Consider the following 19,006-nt stretch of genomic DNA (forward strand, 5'->3'; position numbering starts at 1 on the left):
TGAACTGTGTTTGTATAACATGATTAAAAAGCTCTGAATAGCTAACAATCATAACATTCTATTAATGGACAGCTCAAGAGAAGCTACAATATCGAATGATTCAACTAAAAAAATACAAAGCTCAAAGATATGCAGGATCAGTTCCATTGGATTCAGTGTATTTATACTGATTTAGGCAAGTAAGATAGTGGATTAACTCCTTAGTTATTACATCTTTCATTAAATTCCATTTTAGTATAAAACAAACTACAAAACACAGAAACATTGTAAAAATTCAGATATGTAGAAAAACTAACAAATTCATCCATAGCTTGTTAATGCAGTATTTGCAATCAAAGTCTAAACACTTCAGCACTGATGGACTGAAAAAGCCAATGCTGTGTTCCTATAATAGAATAGACAGGTATACCCTGCACAGCTGAAGTACAGGTGGGTGGAGAAACATCTTTAAGCCTGGTTACTGGAGTGGTGAAATATAAATTAGAATACCATCTCTGTCCATTTTTCAGAGCCAGGAAAGGGATTGATGCAGGAGCTTCTTCAGATTGCTGTGCCACTCCAGAGTTTACCCATGCAGGAGGACTTTGTCAGTGACTGACTAAAATAGATTCAGAGCTGTTTTATTCTGCTAAAGTGGTTCAAAGTAGTTGGAGCACAGGAGAGAGTTGGGTGCTCAATTGCTTGGCTTTCTCTCTCAGAAGGTTTCACTCCCTGCATATGCAAAAAAAAAATCAGTTACTTTGGTCTTCACTGAGCAACATTTGAGGGAATATGTAGTGGGGAATTGATAGCACATAACTGTTTCCACTGAACACTACATAAATTTGTATAGCTACTGCCACGTGGTACATTAGTTGTACCTGAGTTTTGACCTGACACTAGTATTTACTAAATAGACACATTTTATTGCTTTCACCCATAGAAAAGACAAGGACAGCCAATTGAGGATGCAAATACAGAGGTAAATCTTTAAATTTTAGTCCTCAAAGTCCTGCTTCCCTTTATCAAGAGAATGCTGTCTTACTGTTATACCATGCTACTTAATGTGAGACATTGCTGTGATGAGTGTAACCCATGACAAAACAGTGAAAACTTGAATGTACTAAATGCAGAATTAGGTGACTAGTAGGGTGATAATATATTGCCTAACCTAATGAAAGACATTACCTTTAAATAATGGACCACATCATAGATTTAATTATCCCAAGGCAAGGTAGTAGGTGCTTCATGCAGACAAGGTCAATTACCTTATGCAGAAGAGCCTGTTTGAAGTGTATTATGAATAATTCACAGACATAGAAATTAGCTTTGAAAAAGTGTCCCAACTATAATGTGGTGAAAGCATTCAATTTCTTTTTTAATGTATTTAAGATAACACCCAAAGGACAATTATGGCTGCTTAACTGTAAGACTACTTAAATGACAAGAAATGACAATCGTGTGGTCAAATTCACATTAATGCATTATGCAGAGGGAAGCATCATCATCGTGGCATAATTCTGTCAGGCCACAGGAAACTGATTTCAAACCTCATCTTGTAGTTTTAAATGCTGAATGAAATTTGATCGAAGAATTATTAATTTACTAACATTTCTCAATAGAGGAGACGTTGTTGCTGTACTAGCTTTGTTTAGTTTGTTTATTTGGGGCTTTTAGGTCTTTGGCTTTCTGGTGTGACAATAAAGGTCCAGAGCGATTGACTAACTTGTATGATTTTGGAGAGTCTGACAAACCCAAAGGTGGAATCAGACCATTTAATATTCCATGTTTAATCAGAAGATCAGTCTTCTGCTATAAGCACTAAATTACACTGTTTCTAAGACAGTATTTTTCCAGTCTAGGACTATTTAGCATTAGAGTTAAAATTATGACAGTAGCCATGGTAGCGGAATGCATACTCACTTGACATATGGTGACCTTAGGTGTGAATTAGAAATGCAATAAACCTGTAAGTCTGGGGAATAACATGCGCTCTCAGCATATTTTGATTCCACAGGCAAAACAATAACCTTAGCTTTCTCTCTTTGACTTTGCAATAAGTGGTAACGGCCAGGGGATATCCCTCAGGGGCTGCAGTTTTCTAAGACGCCTGGCAAGAAGATGGCTAATTCATCAGGTACCTCAGTTTAAGTGTCTAAATGTAATAGTGACATTTCATGGCCTTTGAGTTTACCTGCTTTATTTGCTTGAAAGAGAGAGTTCAGCAGAATTTTAGAGGGTGCTATAGAATCACGTATCTAATGAGGCGTACAGCTGGCCTAATCCTGTTTCCATTCACGTCAATGTCAAGAATCCCATTTAGTTCAGCAGGAGCAGGCCTGGGATCCCTGGCACTCTCAAAAGATGGTTTGAATAAAGGGGAATAAAGATTTGACACAATGCCCATTTATATAGCAAGCTGTTAAAATACGTGATGAAGTAGGAAACTACCACAAAGAGACAGGAAAGAAAACTTCCGTTAAAGCAAACATACTGAAAAATAGAAAGCATGGGAGTTGAGTTTTTGGTATTCTCCATCATCTGCCTTTTCTCCAAGGATTAATTCTCCAAAAAAAGCTTAAGAATTCCTTTTCCTCCTCCTTCATACAGTCATTGGCCTCCACCCCAGTGGTTTCTGGGAGGACTTGATAAAGACTAATTTGAGCCTAAGAGACTTGCTAGCTGATGTACTTATTTGCATGCATGAATGTGAACAGATGTTTACATAGTAGTGTTAAGTAGGCCAGCTGTTGGGGAGTCATTTATGTATTTTATTTAAAAGTAAAGCTGTATGGTTAAAACCTTTACTCACAATGTGGAAGAGAAAAGAAATCCAAATTCAGACAAATACATTTCTTCCTGCAGTAGGGGGTTGCTTCCTTTACGCACATCAGTTTTCTGTATCTCTGAATTTACAGCATAATCAGCCAAACCTCTGGGCATCTGCATGTTGTCTTGACCAGTTGCATGTGAGTGGAAGAAGATACACAGCACAGCATCAACATAGCCAAATGTCATTTTTCTGAGAGTGAGGGGAGGAAAAAAAAACCAATACTGAGATGAGGGAAGAGAGGGAAAGTTGTCACTGTTCTTTACAAGAGGTTGCATATTGCTGATTTTTTCTGCAGTCTGTTCTAAAATGAAGCATACATCAGGGTAATGTTTGTCTTTGCATTTGTTCTGCTTTTCAGATGTGAGAAAAAGCATAATTCTTAGGAGTGTGTTACAGCCATAAATGTGTAACTTACATTTATTTATTCCTTAACGTAAATCTGGGTGGAAAAGCTTCCATTACGGAGGTGTACATATGCATGCAGGCATTATGTATAGAGAGAAGAGGTTGGAGAGAGGGGCCCGTATATTTTTAAAAGTAGTTTGTCCCTCAAGGATTCCCATTTTGTCTGATCTGGGACTGGCTCTAAAATACGAGTCTTGGGTCTGGTGTTGTCCATGACTTCATTTCCTCTGACCCCTGTCCCCCTGGGGCTCCATGTCTTGGAAAGAAAGCAGGCAAATGATGTAGACAGTTAAATGGAAATGATTGAGCCCAGTTACTTTTTGCATAGCTGTTGGAGAACTCTGACACATATTAATGTATACCTTGCCAAAATCCTACACCAGTCTTAGAGAAACTTACATGCCTCAGTTGTATTGTTTCCACAATAGCATCACTACATGAGGGAGATACCTACATCTCTCCAAACCAGTAGTAGACAAGTTTTGTAGTAGGTTATACTTGTCTTGAGGAAGCTACATTCAATTAAGGAGCCTTACTATTGGAAGGAAAAGTGGTGATGTATGTGATGATCTTTTGGATTTTGACTCACAGCCTTGATGCAGCCCACAAGAAAGGTTTGTCTTTCCTCAGCTGTTATGAAGGTCCTGTGCTAGAAAGTTACGTTGTACATAAAGATCTTGATTCTTACTTCATGAAGTTTGTAGGTTGGCTGAATGGCCCTGATGGTGGTTCTTTCTCTTGCTATTAAATACAGGAGGCACGTAGATGTAGCCAACTCAGTTAAGTGCTGAAAATTAGACAAAATTAACACAAGATTAATTACTGTGAAAATACGGACTGTAACCTAGTTGACTGTATATTCCATAGGAAGAAAGAAAATGAAAAAAAAAAATTTATATGGTTGCAGCCTATGTGGTTCTCACAAGTGATGTGGCAAGTGGAGTTCTCTCAAGAGTCAAGAGCTGTGCTCCAGTACTGCCAAGAAATCAATTACTGAGGCCAGGTCATCTTCTGCTGGATTGGGATAAGATGCCCTGATCTTGCCCAGAGGGCAGGAAGTGCTGTCTCGGAAAACTGTTAAGCTTTGTGGCTGACTCTTTGAAACTGGGCATATGCTGATACATTTCCTAGAGCCACAAAAGTGCCCAGCCCCACTCTACTCTGTGTGTGTGTGTGTATGTGCACATGGTGGGGGAAGGAGTCTGTGTCTCCATGTGGTTCTGTTCAGTGTTTGGAAAAAGAGGAAGGACTGGTGGCTTCTCGTGGCTGCATGGTTGTCATTCTTCGGTAGCCTCTGCCCATTCCAGTATTTACTGCAGTGGTAAAACTACAGTAAAGTTCTTCCTTCTGCTCCAAGAGCAGAAAACTGCCTCTTGAGCTGAATAATAATCTCTGTTAGTGACAGTAGAACTACAGAGCATAGCTGAGCAGTTCATATTCTATCAAGTACGGTCTGTGCATGAATGTATATACACACCTTGTATATATCTGTTTGCTACAGTTGTATAGAGAGATATACAGGAACCTGAGACCAATTAAATAGCAAAATCTAAATAGAACATCTATTTGAAAGATGTAAACTCTTTGCTAACAGGGTGAAGAAAAAAGAGCTGCAAATTGATTAAGCTGTTCCACAGAGAAGACAGATTGTTTTCATCCTGACCTTTAAAGCTGGTCAGGATATATCAATAGGAGCATCTTCTGAGTACAGTATTCTATGATTTTTTTCATTTATATTCTCTTGTTTTTCTCCTTACATGCTGGCTTGGAGCCAGTTCATTTCATGGTCTTGCCTATACATATGTTCTGCTACAGCTGCATTTTTCCAAAGTGCCCAATTTCACAGCACTCCAGCCTTCCTTAGGATGACAAATGATGCCCCTGCTGCTCTGACCAACAGAACTGTAATTGCAGCCTGAGATGGGGACAGCTGAACCAATGCCGTGCTGCAGTTTGGGTACATCCTTAAGTTGAAACTTGACTGCATTTGTTTATTGTAGTCTAGTTTCCGATTCCACCACTTAAGGCATTAGCTGCTGACATTAATTGTAACATTGAGGAAAGCAGAATTGCTCAGCAGTTGAAAGCAGTGTCAAATCAGCAGTTATTTATTTACCATTGCTCTGTAATGTGTTGTAACACATTGGACTATAACAAAGTTTAATGAGTTGCAGTAATGCTTGTAGCCTCTCAGAGATACTGGGATGCAGTTTGATGAGGTTTTTTGATAAAGTGCTTAAAACTGGACTTTCTCCACTGCTGTACTGGACATCCAGATGGGTGCTGTTTATAACCCTTGTAAGTACAACTGAGTGTTGTCTTTTGCCAACTAACAGGTTTTGGGAGCAAAAAATAAACCACCCAGTTCAACTGGCCCTGTGAGATTTCAATTCAGTAGAGATGTGACAGAAGAGTAGGAGGAGAAGCTAAGAGCATGGTTTTTACTCTGCTTGTCCAACCTGCCTTGTTGGCTCATAATAGTATAAAGTTCGTAAATGTGCCTGGATTATTCTCTAAGCTCTTTTCTGGGTGTTGGTTTCATTTTTTGTTGTTTACAATGCTTGTTTTTTAGAGTACAGCAAATATATTACATGCTCTGCACAGGGACTTTTTCAGCTGTTTAGCATAAACTTAAATATACTGCTTTTTTTTTTTAAAAAAAAAAAAAAAAACAACCAAACAAAAAAACCCCCAAACCCTCTGTCTTTTTATATAAAGCTGCATGGGGAATGATACTAGATTTTCCTCTTACCGAAGATGCTCATTTGCCCAATTAATTTTAAAAGGAACTTGAGAAGTTCACATCTCATTTTCTGAAGGATTCTTTCCAAAACAGAAACACCATCTCAATAATATCTGTGAGTGTTATTATCAGTTTTAAGAAAATCCCCTCATTTTTTTAATTAGGGATTGCAGCTTCAAAGTGGTTAACAATATGTTATTACCTCTTCTACTTTATGTTCTATTAAGACTGTTTTTCTATTTTCACTCCAGTCAGAAATTCAGCATATTTTCTGATGATGTTTTCAGATTTCTTTAAGATGAATCTAAGCCATGAAAGTCAGTAGTTATTATCAGACACTTACAGGAACCAGTTAGTGGTTACACTTCAAAAAGGCACTCTGTGGAAATGACATTGTCCCAATGACTTTCTGATCAGATTCACTCCATGTAAATAGATGTTATTCTCTAACTGTCAGCCGTGCTGTATTAACCTGGGAGCAGAAAGACAAGGTGTGTTCTCGTTGCTTCATGAATCAATATTGCTAATAAAGATTCTCTATACCCAAATCTAGATTTTATTATTCCTAGAAGCTGTCATTGCAAGTACAATGGGAACAAAATTAATCTGTCTTTTGTGGAGGGTTGTCAAATCAGAAGACAGTTCATTTCAGTCACTAGTGACTGTGTTGGTGCAATGTGAGCAGAAGGGGAAAAAAAAGTAATAATAAGGATACTTTTCTCATTATTAATGCTGCTAGTTAAAACTGCACATACAAGAAACTGTTCTGTTGAGCAAGGTAATTCCATTTTTATTCAGACACTTTATTTTGAAAAGTGGGGGGAGAAGAACTATTATTAGTGTATGTAGTTTCTCCCAAAGGACCAAGCAGATTGCTTCCCACAGCATGTTTTTCTGTAACTTATCCGTTTTCCTGTTAAATGTCCCAAATATCCCCATTGTATGTATTTTCTAATCTATCAAATTAAATTTTGCTGTGAGCATGACCTGGCAAACCTTTCATGGGTTCCTGCAAACATTGGATTAAACCTTGTATTAATTGAACTTGACTTTACTCCAATTGACTTGTGTCCATAAACTTGAGCAACCTGCTTCCAGACTACCATTAGGCCAGGCTGTAGACCTGGGTTTTTGTGGACTTTCTTGATGAAGGGCTCTGGCTGGTAAGCAGGTGAGAGTGCTTGAGGCTGGGAGTTGTGCAGAACTGGGGGCTTTGCTGTACCACTCCACTGTTGCACCGCATTGAGAGCACAGGCTGCAAAGTGCTGCAGGTGGGATCCCTCTGTTACTCTTCATCCATACCCTATCCCAAGAGCTTGAGCTGTCAGTATGGATCTTTCAAGAATAAATGGATCAAATATATAATTAATTTTCCCTTTTTACCCCCTTTGAAAATAGATCCTTCAGACCTTTATTTCAGTTGCTGCATACTTGCAGATGGTCCCAATGACAGCCACAGAGTTTGTCTATGGAATTCTTACAACCCAAATCTGTTTCAGAACAGCTTGAAGCAGGAAGCTGGACTAGAAGGGCTCAAGAGGTCCCTTCCAGCCTCAGCCATTCCATCCTGTGAATAGCCTGATGCTTGGTGAGTGCAAATCAGCACAACTACCCTGATTTTGGTGGAGACAGATGCATTTATAACAGTTGCTGGATCTGGCCTTTTTTATCCCTGGAAAATAATAGTGAATGAATGAGCTGCAAAGTGTTTCTTCCTGGCAGACTTTCCTGGGACAGTTGCTCATAATGTAGTTTTTACAGTTCTGTAAAACTTGTCTCACTTCAACTTTTCCATGAATAATAGTTGAATACTAAGTTTTCTTGTGGTGAAATGATTGGTTTATGGTTTGATGTACCATTCATAGTCTCTGACACTTCAACTATTCCCCTCTGTCCTCTGTGATGTTATTTTTAGGGTCTGAAATTGCTTTCCTGTACAAAAACTTAAATAGCATTTAAGAACAAAAACTGCTGTGATAAACTACTTCTCTCACCTTACAGTAGTTTATAAGGTGCATTAGTTCAGTAGTCTCTCTTTATCCCATAGGCCTTTCAAATCCATTATAAAACACTTTAAAAAGAATACTCTGAAGAAGAGCGTATGATCTGTCTAAACTTAAAAACTCACTCATATCTTCCATAATTTCCCTCAGTCCATGTGGTATATGGTGATCTGAAACCAGGCCACCTCAACTGGTGAGCTCGTAAGATAATGTGGGTAAGACTTCAGTAGAACATTGGGAGTTGAAAGAGTTGAAAGCAAGAGGGACAGGTTTGAAGTAAAGCTGAGCTGGAATGCAGGAGATAAAGGAAATAAGGTAATTTTTTTTTGTTTCAACAGTGTAGGATATCCAGTCCATCTTTAGCACAACTCCTGAGGATTCAAAACTCATATTTTCTCTGTTTTGTCATTTGTCCCTAAAAACTGTAATCTTCTCCGAATTTTTGGTTTTGGATTGGGCTGTTGTTGTTGTTGCTTTTTCTTCCTAACCTGCATGTCTTCAACCGTTCCCATAGTTTCTGCTGTTGGCTGGAGTCCCACTTGCATCTTTTAGGAAACTTGTCACTTGGCCAGAAATTTATCGAGAAAACAACCCAGCCTGAGCTGGCATAAACTTTTAGTTTGGGTGTAGATTCAATCTTCCTCAGCATATAAAAATGTTTGGGTCTGAAATCCTTATGCCTATCCTCAGATCTATCTCTCAAAGGGCTGATGATGATTTTGCTTTTACTGAAGTGCTTTTAGTGTGTGATGGCACAACTCGGTCATTGCAGCTCTGCAGTTCTTCTCATTAGCCTCCTGTTAAATCTAGAAGAAGCAAAGGTCCATGTTTATTTACCTTCTTTCTGCCCATTCTCATCTGTGAGAATATCTTAACAACTCCAGGAAGAACAGAACACACTGTGATAACAGCTGCTCCAGAGGGAGATGCAGTTTCTCTGCTTAAGAGAAAGAGATGCAGACAAGTGCTGCTGCATGGTTTTTTTATTTTCTTTTTTAAGCAATTACTTCAGCCTGGGACTCTGCACAAAAGCAGTGCACCTTGGCAGAAAAGCCGAATAATGAGAAAGAAAATGTCAGCAAAGTACTGCCTGCCTTTCCCCTTTTCCTAACCACACTTAATAAAATAATTTTAAAATGAGGCACATACTTTGTGACTAAGTAACATTTGCCCAGGAAGTAGGTCCAATGGCATTAGCAGGAGTACTTCACTTTCAGATAGCTGCTCTGAATAATGGTTACAGGATCTGACCAGAAATTGAAATAAAATTCTGTGTGAATCTTAATAACACTGCCCAGCACCATTGCCACTCAGTACAGAATGATATCTGTCTTGCTGCAGTGTTTGACAAGCCATGATTTTCAACACAGTTGTGTTTGTCATCTCTGATAATTGGGGCAGTGGTATATGGGTTACAGTTTTAAGAAAGAAAAAGGACAACAAAACTCAATTGTGCAATTGCCACGGGGAAGGTTTTGAGTAAAAGGGAAGAAGTGGTAGATGGTCATTATGGCTGTACTGAAAAGAGAAGAGCCAGGCATAGAACAGGTGTGTGTCCACATGGAAGCAGCGTAGTATGGTACAAAACCAACTGGACAACTTGGTGGCTCACTCAGTGAATAGTGTTCAAAGGAACCATGTCACTGGGGATTATAATTTTTAACCTGGTCCATATTACATAAATTCCTTTTTTCCAAGATAACTTGATCTTGAGTTAAAAACAGGGTTTTGTTTGTGAAGTGCAGAGAGCCTGCCACCTCAGAGGGTGAATATTGCTTCCTTCTGGCTGGGGCAGAGCCATGAGACCCTCCCTGGGTGTCATAAACCAAAGAGCAACTTTTTTCATTGTTAAATCTCAGCATCCGCTGCAAAGAACAGGTAGCACATAGTGGTTAATGCAGCACAGCATGAGTTCACCCCGCTTTGTGTTATTAGTGTATTCTCCCAGAGGTGTGAGCTGTTGTCTAAACCAATACAGATTCCAAGTCATTAACACCATAGACCTCTTCACTGAACAAACAGCCTCTAAGAATATATTAATTTTGTGTTATCTACTAAATGTTGAATATTTCTCCAATTTGTCCATAATTTTGTCCAGAATTTTTATAAACACTTTCTTTAATTTATCAAACGTATTTTTTTTTTCCTGTTGAAAAGGCTGAATGGGAAGAATTTGGTTTTACTTCAATTTAATGTCTAAAATTCTGATTAAAAAAAGGCTAGAAAAATGCTGTGATGGAAAAAAATCAAGCTGGGAAAACAAGACATTGGTAAACTCTTACAAAAAATATTGACTCACAGTTTTCCCTTGTTCTTGCTCTCTTACCCCTTTCTCCATTTTTTCAAGAGCCTTTTAAAAATGGATTAACTGAGATCATAATTTGTACTCTGGCTTGGCCTCTGGATTCACTTATTCAGGTTGAAATTGCCTCATATGCATATGTGTATCTGTATATACACAGATACATAAACATTAAAAAAATCTGCTAATTCCTTGTTTCACATAATGTTCAATGTATCAGGTGAGCCATTTGCAGTATTTTATATTGTTGAAGTGATTAGTGCAAACAGATATTCTGTTTTTGAGTGCTGTAGCAAAGAATTGGCTTTGATTGCTTTATGCAATTCTACAATCAATATTTTCCCAGTTTCCCCTATCTCTTGATATGTGAATCTTTCATTTTAAGAGAAAACATCATAGATGCAAATTAATCTATATTTTCATCAGTAAGATGTAGAGATGTAAGATTTAAGAAATTCAGTTTTGCTTAACTCAGTTTGATTTTGGAGAAAAAACTGAACATGAAGACTGCCAAGAGAATGTTGTTTCAATGCAATATGGTTTCAGTGTTTCAACAGACAGATACAAATAAATTGACTTGCTGTGGTGGTAGAAAAGACCTTTAACTGACCTGTTTCAGTAACCTGGGTACCCAAAAGGCTTACCTGTGTTAGGGTTATGTAATTACTGGGTCAGACTTTAGGTTTATACAGCACAGGAGTTTAACAAGGGATCCAGTTTATCTTGTTATATTTCCATCATTAGATTTTTGTTTGTTGCAATAACAAGAACCACCTGGCAAATGATGCAGACAAATCTTGACAAATATTTCAAATATACTACTGTTAAAAATGCATGGCTTTGTTTTAACTCAAACTGTATAAACATAAAAGCCAATGTTAAGACTGTCTACCTATATAAAGCTAAACTGAGTCCATGGAAGTTGCTTGGGATTTATATACACAGTAATTTAGTCCTCAATGCTGTTGGAATATGCTGCTTCTCCCCCTCCAACAGCTTATGAGTGCCTGTACAAATATTTTAAAAAAAAAAAAAAATTCTCTGCCATTTAAAACATGAGCAAGCCTAAAACCTTTAAAAATAACTTGTATTGCTATCAATGTCAATGCCTTCTAATACAGCAAATGAGAGAACTGTCAGCACAAAGGAGCTTTAAGAGGACAGACATTTCCTTGTAAGCTGGTAGAGGGACACCAAATATGTGTTCAGCCATTCTGGTCACTAGAAGAGCCAAATATGCATTGCTGGTGAATTTGGTCTCACGCTGCACCTCCTTCTTAGGAGGTTGTTTCTAATGATCCTATGTTTATTCAATACTATATTAAATTATGGTAAAAACAGTGATGTAAATATCACAGCTGTTTGTTGAGGCTTCCAGGCAGCAACATCACAGAAAGGGTTATAGTCCTCTGCAGCAAATATTTTTTTTTTTTTTCCTTTTGAGGATTTTGGTATCAAAATTAAAACCTTCCAAACACAGCTTGAGCAGTATACGAAGAAATCACTTGAAACTGGTCTCTGTTCTTTTACTGGTGACTTGGGGCTTGTTCACTTTGCTTGGTTTGTGATTTGTTTCACACATATCCTCCTTCAGAACCATAGTATGGAGTTCAAAGACAACCTTAATAAATCTATTATAGTGGATTTTTTTTCAGATCTAAATAGACAAAAATGCATGGAAAATAAAACTTTTATTTGTGCAGTAGGCTTTTGACTACCTTTTTTTGACTAAATGTGTTACTAGGTACAATATAAGCACAGAATGAAGTATTAGTAGCACTTATTAAATGGACTTTTTACCTTAGAAATTTTAAAGTGGAATTCTGCTGACCTATGTAACCATTAGTTTATGAGGCCTTGTTAACTCCTTGATTAACGTCATTGACTTAGTCTGTGGCTTCACCTCAGAAAGGAAATTAATTCATTTTGAGGTGGTGGAGAATTGATAATTCTATGAAAAAATGATAATACCATGATTACAGAAGTGGAGATATTGCAACAAATCTACAGGCTTAGAAGAAAGAATCTTAATCAACACCTGTTGGCCAAACTCAATCTCAATGCAAGGCACCCTCCATCTCTCCCAAAGTATAATGGTCTAAACTTTCTGCAGAGAACTCAAGGATAGATTGATCAGCATTGCTAGTGAAATATTGCACTACTTCAGCATTACAAGTATATGACATACAATATATGTTTCAGTAATTCCTAAACACTTCAGACGTTGCCGAAGTACTTTAGATTTAAGAGCTTTTCTGAATAGCTCTGTGATTTCTCATGTGTTAAAAATTAAGCACATGGAAAAGAGTTTTGAAGAATCAGGGCATAATTTTCCTTAACACTACAGTTGATTTCTAAGGGACTAGTTAGGGAGAAAAATTTACTCATCTTGAGTAAAGGGTGCCAGAACTCTGCCTAATAAATAGAATTTTTGAAAAGACACTTTATTATAGTCTGTTTCCTTGACGATCTAAGATTGTTACTTATAATGTTGAATGCTCTATTTTTTAGCACTATATTTAATTTAGTTGTAAATGACTCAAACTGTGGTGCTTTTACCACTTCCCCAGTCTATATCATAAATCTGAATGTGTATGTGTTTGCTTCATATTGCTCAATGAAACAAATAACAACAGATCTGAAAAAGACATCAGAAAACTACTTATTCTTAATTCCTCTGAATGATTGCTTATTTCACTGTTATTTTTAAGTATATAATGATCTCTGCCAAAAGAATCTGACACAGGTTGAATTTGATTAATGAATACCTTTATTTGCTGATGGTCTGAAGGATTTATCTTTATCTGAACATTTTTTTCCAGAATAGGCGCTTTTAAAATTAGATTAAACACTTCTGTATAGTATCTGTTTCAACTCCTAGACAAATCACCCTTTTATTCAATTAACATTAGTATTCCAAGCTTTACCAAGTAATTTCCCAATAATATAATATAGATCTGTTTCACTGGTCGCAGCACTCAACTTCTGCAAGAAAATCAGCTGAAAAGAAAGAAAACATAAATTTGTTGAGAATAATATGAGACCTAAAATGACTGTGCACATTTTTGTAAGATGAATCCTTAGTTGTTCTTGAATTGTGTATTTCTAATGAGTGCCACTGGGTATTGGTCAAACTCGTCATGTCTTAATTGTTGGTATCATGAGAATGGAGTTACTCTTCCTATTTTTATTTTCCTTTTTTCATGAATTTACAGTTCAGCAGTCTAAGATGAGAAGGAAAACAAATATGAATTAATTTTGCCAAGTGATTCTAAACCTCATTTTAATTAGTCCCTTACACTCTACAGTTAACCTTGATTGCATTTCATATTTTAGACTTTCTTGCTTTGTATAATGAGGAATACTCCCTCCTAATAATGTTAGTAAAGCAGAAAAATAAATTGATACACTTTTCTACATTAGCAATGCAGTTTATTTTTCCAAGCTCCTTTGATCAAAAAGTCTTGGTATGTCAATTTTGCTATATTTTGCCCTCTGCCTGTATGTGTAACTGATTACATTTCTTGATTTAAGGATTAAGAAGTCAATGAAAAAGTTATCTGTGCTGGAAGACAAAGTCAATCTTAGCAAAATGTTAATCCGTGGATTTCATTACATCTGAATCTGCTTACTGTATCTGACTATTAATATTTAATGCTTGATGTATAATGGATTATGAAATTTAAACAAACACTATCTTGGCTTATATAAATACATAGATCTTAGAGCTCCTGTAGATAGAAAATAACTTAACAGAGACAAATTAATTCCCAAGTAGGGAAATCTTTTTCCCCACTTATCTCCTACCTGAATCCTTAATCTAGGATGTTTTAACATCTTACAGAGTTTTGCATTTACAAATTCCACCCTTGGAGAGCACATTAACATCTCTAGTCCAAGCCCAGAGTATTAGGTCTGTTTGTGTGTTATTTCTGAAGATTTTTGCTCTTTATATACAAGTCTTAAGGTAAAAAAATCCTGATCTAAGAGCTAGAGTCTCCTTCATAATGGGTAGACTCTGCAAGAGGTCCTTGGCCAATACTGGGTGGTTCAAGACAGCTGTGCAATGTGGGTTGTAGCAGGAGAATAGTTTTCAGACTTCTTCAGGGATCAGATCTCCTCTCTAGTGTCACACAAAAACACAGGACACAGCTGGTGCAGACAGTGGTATTCGGTTCGCATGTCAAAAGTCTTTGCAGATGAGATGTGTCAAGGTTCTCATGAACAATTGACGTGTGAGCCCTATTGAGAAAACATCTGTTCCTCAAACCAAATGGGATTACCATAGAGCTGTTGCTTTCTCAATGTGTATTCCATAAAATGGAACTTGGGCAAAGTTTATGATTTGTTACTTCATCTGTAGTTCACATCTTTTCTTTCAGTATTTAACATGTCCATCTCCATCTTTTTCATTGTCAGGAGAATCCAATTTGCTTATCAATTTCTCTTTCTCTCCCTTTTTCTCTTTTCTCTTTTTTTCTCTTCTCTTTCCCTTTCATCCAGATGGAATGCCATTTGCTTGGTGGGTTGGCCGTGCCAATGAAAAGCATCTTTACTGGGGAGGATCTCTTCCGGGCATTCAACAGTGTGCATGTGGACTGGAAGAAAGTTGTCTGGATATGAGATATTTTTGCAACTGTGATGCAGATAGAGAAGAATGGTAATAATTTTAATGTGTATAGTAGTGTCTGTGTGAGAGCTGGGGATAGGAAGTAGGGCAAGAAGTCTTAAATCTTTTCCTGATTCACAGCTCAGGAAGTGCGAATGGCTTGAATATGGTCAAATGAGAATGAAAGTCAAACTAGAATTTAGACTTCTGAATTAATCTTAAATAAAACCAAACCTTTAAACCAAAGACAAGATCTCTGGCTGAAGCAGGTTGCTGGGATAGGTTTTCTTCAAAAAATCTTTGTTGTTGAATGCCAAATCCAGTCATTTTATTTGTTTAAAAATTTCCATTGATTCAACTGGAGCATTGCATGAATAAAGGCTCTAGGAAGTTGGTGCATGGGTATACATCACAGCAGAAATTCAGGCATAGACAGCAAAATTCAGGTACAGACAGCTAAAGAACAAGAAATCTGTGCTATCAAAAAGACTTGTGTTTTTCTTATGAAAGAGTATGTCTGTATATGCCTTAACTTTCTTTTACATTGGATCCCAAGCTTTTTAAAGTCCATGGAAAGACTTCCTTAGGCTTCTGCAGGTTTTGGTTCACTCTCCATAGGAAGTTTTAGACTAACAGCATGAGCATTCAAAGACTTCCTTGGGTTCGGACTTTTGTTGTGCCCTGATGCTGCATGAATTTACAAAGGCCACCTCACAACCTTCTGCCATTCTTTGCACCTTCAGAGACTCTCCAGCAGCTGAGAGCTAGCTGGTGAACTTTCCAGTTAATTCCATGCTCTTGTCGGAGGGGACAGAAATGCCAGTTGAGTGTTGTTGAAAGTACAGTTTGAAACACTGTGAAAATACATGTGAAAACTCTGCTTCCCCCTCTCTACCTTCTGGACCATTCACTGATAGGAGCTGCTGCCCTTTCTCCAAAACTCGAGTAGTTCAGAAATTATGAAAAACGGAAGTAGACAAGAAATGTTTTGCTGTAATAGGCTACTGTGTTTGAAATAGTGTCTGAATTACCCCTGTGAAACCTTCACTTAAAAGAGAATGAGTAGAAAGGAACTGTAAGGGGTCTTGAAACAAACAAACAAAAAAATTCACAAATGACTTGTCACTGTAAGTGTTGGGCTTTTTTGGTTGCTTGATGTGTGGCATTTGCAAGAGGGCCTCATTTCCAGACAATGCGATTATTCACTTGGACCCTTTATATCCCTGGGGTCACTATTCACTTTCAAAAATCATAGCTGTAAGGGGATTTCTTCAGGAAGATCATTATGTAAATGTTAGTTTATGAATGTGATTTGTATAGATTTGTATAGAAAGGCCTGGCTGTGCATGTTAATCTATCTTTTCTTTAACGTTTGGTTATCAGAAGCAGTTTGGTGAGATTTGCACTTGAGCATCAAAAGCATGTGTTTTTACCGGTGCTTGGCTCTGTTCATCATCAACATTTTGCTTTTTGGTGAGCTGCTACTCAGGCAGAGCAAGGTGTGTTATGCTGGCAGACCATTGGGGTTGTAGTCTGAGACTGCAGGACAGTGCACCACTAGGTTGTACAAACCAATGCAAGGTGAAGAGCTAAATGCAGTTTTATAATGTTTCAGCTGAGGCTCATAGGGAAGTGAGATCTAAGCGAGTTATGCTGTGGGTGTTTATCTCCATTTTCCCCCCACACCCAATGATTTTGAACATGCAGACACATTTTGAACATTTTTAACAGAGAAGGAGAAATCTCAGAAGTATTAGAAATTACACATTCTATGAAAATTTATGCCAGGCTGAGGGGAAAAAGCCAATTAAAACCCACAAGAAGGGAGTTAAGGAAGCTTACACTTTTATTAGATTTTGGAAAACCCTCATGGGAGAGAGATGTTGGAAATCATGCTTCATTAGCTTGGCAGCTCACAGAGCTACTTGTTTCTCCTAATTTCATTATAATAACAGGATATGCATAGAAGTTTTCTCAGCTAAACTGCCTACAGTTTGTTGGTTTGGGGGTTCAGGTGTTTTGTTTTGGTTTTTAATCCATTTGAAATTTGGAGGTTGGTAGTATTCTAAATTGCAGATTGCCTTTTTAAAAGCTAAAAAATCCCTGACCTTTACAAAGAGTTTCTAAACATAAGAAATTTCATGCCTTTTGAAGATTGCTTTTGTGTTTCTCTGCTAGAACACTGACTCCCTGATACGTAATGAGCATTTGAATCTGAAACCTGCTGAGATCTGAACTATGACTTTAACCTGCTATACATTATAGTAGAAGGAGCAAGACAGCAGTAGATGCATTTATTTGCCTTAGCATGAAATAAAATGGGTGCTGCAGAGTGGAAAACCAGAAAATCATCTTCGCTCCTTTTAGATAAATCACGCTGCTCACTGCAGCTCTGAGGTAGGAACCCACCAGAATAGCTGGAGTGTCCTTCTGAAGAGGAGACAGGGTTAGGATTTTGCTTTGATTTGGCTTTCCTGGACTAAGTCTTGGGTGCAGAAGCAGCTCCTAAATTCTCAGAGCAGCAAAAGAAACAGAAAACAAGAGAAAACAGACCTGAAAAAAGTCCTGAGCCAGGTGTTTGGCAGCACACAATATGCACTTCTAGGCATGCTGACTTTTAAATGATATCTAAGTAGACACCTGAACCAGCTGCTATCTCTGGGCTCTTATTTGACACCAAGTTAGTCTCCCTGGAGTTACATTAGCCAGATGAGCGGGAATATAATTGGTTACATGCCATATGGGGAAGGCTTTTGTATTTTTTTAAAGCATTCTAGTGAAAAGTATCTTTTTCCATCCAGCTCCTCACCGTACTTCCAAACTCTGCAGTATGATGACAGCTAATTATGTCACTGCAGAATAGTGGAGCATCTTCGTGGTATTTGCTGGAGAATGGGAGAAGACCTCTGCTGAGGGAGCAGAGGTGTAAATTGTCACTCTGACCCAAGCAAGGGATCTGGACAGCTGTTAAACCTGGCTTGACTGTAGTTTATGCATGCCTCCAAAAAAGAGATTCCTGACTGTTGAAAGCTCTTGCTAGTGGGTGGGAACATTCATAGAAATCCAGTGGCTGTAAGGTAAAGCTAAATCTAGTTCAGAAAATGTTTTCTTTCTCTCTTCCCCTTCCCCAACACTGAGAATAGTTAACTGTTGGGACAAGTTATGTATAGATGAGGCGGATTTGCCATAGCTTCAAGCACTTACCTTCAAAGCAACTGTCTTTCAAAAGATATGTCCCATTTCAAACAGAAGGTGCAATCCTGATGCAGACATTATTGGGGAAAGGTGTTAAACTGATCTAAAAAATAAAACATTTCTGAAATGCAGATAGGATTGTGTTATTTTAACTCCATTCTAGAGATCCTTTGGATCCTTAAATACCTCTCTCACATTGATTTTCATCTCAAGCAAACTTCTCTTGCCTTGGCAATGAAAGTCTTACTGCTCACCAAACCTTTCATTTAAATGGGAGGAACATCTTTCATGCCATGGTGGTGCATGACTGTCCTGAAGTCCATTTGCTACTTTGGTGTCTCTGTCTGGAATCCATTTTCTACTTCGAATGCAATCACTTGTTTGAAGCCAGTCATCAAACCACACCTATTTCTTACTGACTGCATTCACGTGAAAACCTTGTGAATTTGGAGAACTTTACAGCTTTTTACTTTGTACAGAAAGAGCAGCATCTCTGGAAGTCATTTTGTACAGGAAGCTCAGCCTTTGAGTCTTCCCATTTCCAAAGTAACATGCATTCACCTCTTTGCCATGCCTTTGGGGTACTGCAAACAACAAGGAAACCATCAGACATGGAAATAAAGGGGGGGGGGAGGGGGAAGAGAGGGGGACTATTACTACTGTCAGAACCACTTTGGCTCCCAGAGATATACTGAGTATATCCAGCTTTGTTCTAGGAGGAGCAAAGCCACGTGGAGGCAAATGAAGTCCTCTTTGGACGAGCTACATTTGTGCAAAGCTGTGCCAGACCCAGGATGCTAAAACTGGAAGGGCTGAGGAGAGCAAGGCAGAGCAGCTGCTCACAAGCCCAGATTTGACAGGTTTTGTTTGCTCAGCCACTACCCGATACTGAATCCATTCCCCCAGAAGCAGTGCAGGCAACTCCACAGAGCCTGTA

The 19,006-nt window shown here is 38.1% G+C and overlaps 1 protein-coding gene across 1 annotated transcript in view; it reads left to right on the top strand.

Moving 5' to 3' along the window:
* CNTNAP5 (contactin associated protein family member 5) overlaps positions 1-19,006 on the top strand; it is a 227,120-nt gene that overhangs the window by 155,951 nt on the left and 52,163 nt on the right. The window contains exon 14 of the mRNA XM_075710407.1: positions 14,769-14,925. Within this exon, the coding sequence (XP_075566522.1) occupies positions 14,769-14,925 (157 nt within the window). The remainder of the gene's footprint in view (positions 1-14,768; positions 14,926-19,006) is intronic.

The sequence above is a fragment of the Pelecanus crispus genome, chromosome 5, assembly GCF_030463565.1.
Source record: "Pelecanus crispus isolate bPelCri1 chromosome 5, bPelCri1.pri, whole genome shotgun sequence".
NCBI classification, from domain to species: Eukaryota; Metazoa; Chordata; class Aves; order Pelecaniformes; family Pelecanidae; genus Pelecanus; species Pelecanus crispus.